General features: G+C 50.6%; 1 protein-coding gene across 1 annotated transcript in view; it reads left to right on the top strand.

Moving 5' to 3' along the window:
* Positions 1 to 56: 56 nt before the first annotated feature.
* SNRPC (small nuclear ribonucleoprotein polypeptide C) overlaps positions 57 to 318 on the top strand; it is a gene marked incomplete at its 5' end in the record, with an annotated part of 4090 nt that continues 3828 nt past the window's right edge. Inside the window, one exon of the mRNA XM_010015237.1 lies at positions 57 to 99. Coding sequence (XP_010013539.1) covers positions 57 to 99 — 43 coding nt within the window. The remainder of the gene's footprint in view (positions 100 to 318) is intronic.

The raw sequence follows: 318 nt of genomic DNA on the forward strand, positions 1-318 counted from the left end.
GGGAGTTGTTGGGGGTTTAGTCCTCACAGCGCAAATACCGGGTTTTCCCTTTCCAGGTTTTACTGTGATTACTGTGACACATACCTCACCCACGACTCGGTAAGTACCGAACTACCGGCATTAACTTCTCTGTTGTATCAAGAGTGTTTAAAGACATATGGGCTAAATACAGGTTACTTGAAATAACGTGGTGTCCTTCTTTGTCCTCTCCTGTGTCCCTTCTAAAAAGAACCAGGCCGTCTGGTGTCACCAGCGTTCGGCAGGTGGGGGCAGCCGACAGTCACGGCTGCTATGAGCAAGGGGGAGGTGGGCGGTTAG

This window comes from Nestor notabilis, unplaced genomic scaffold, assembly GCF_000696875.1.
Source record: "Nestor notabilis isolate BGI_N333 unplaced genomic scaffold, ASM69687v1 scaffold20405, whole genome shotgun sequence".
NCBI classification, from domain to species: domain Eukaryota; kingdom Metazoa; phylum Chordata; class Aves; order Psittaciformes; family Psittacidae; genus Nestor; species Nestor notabilis.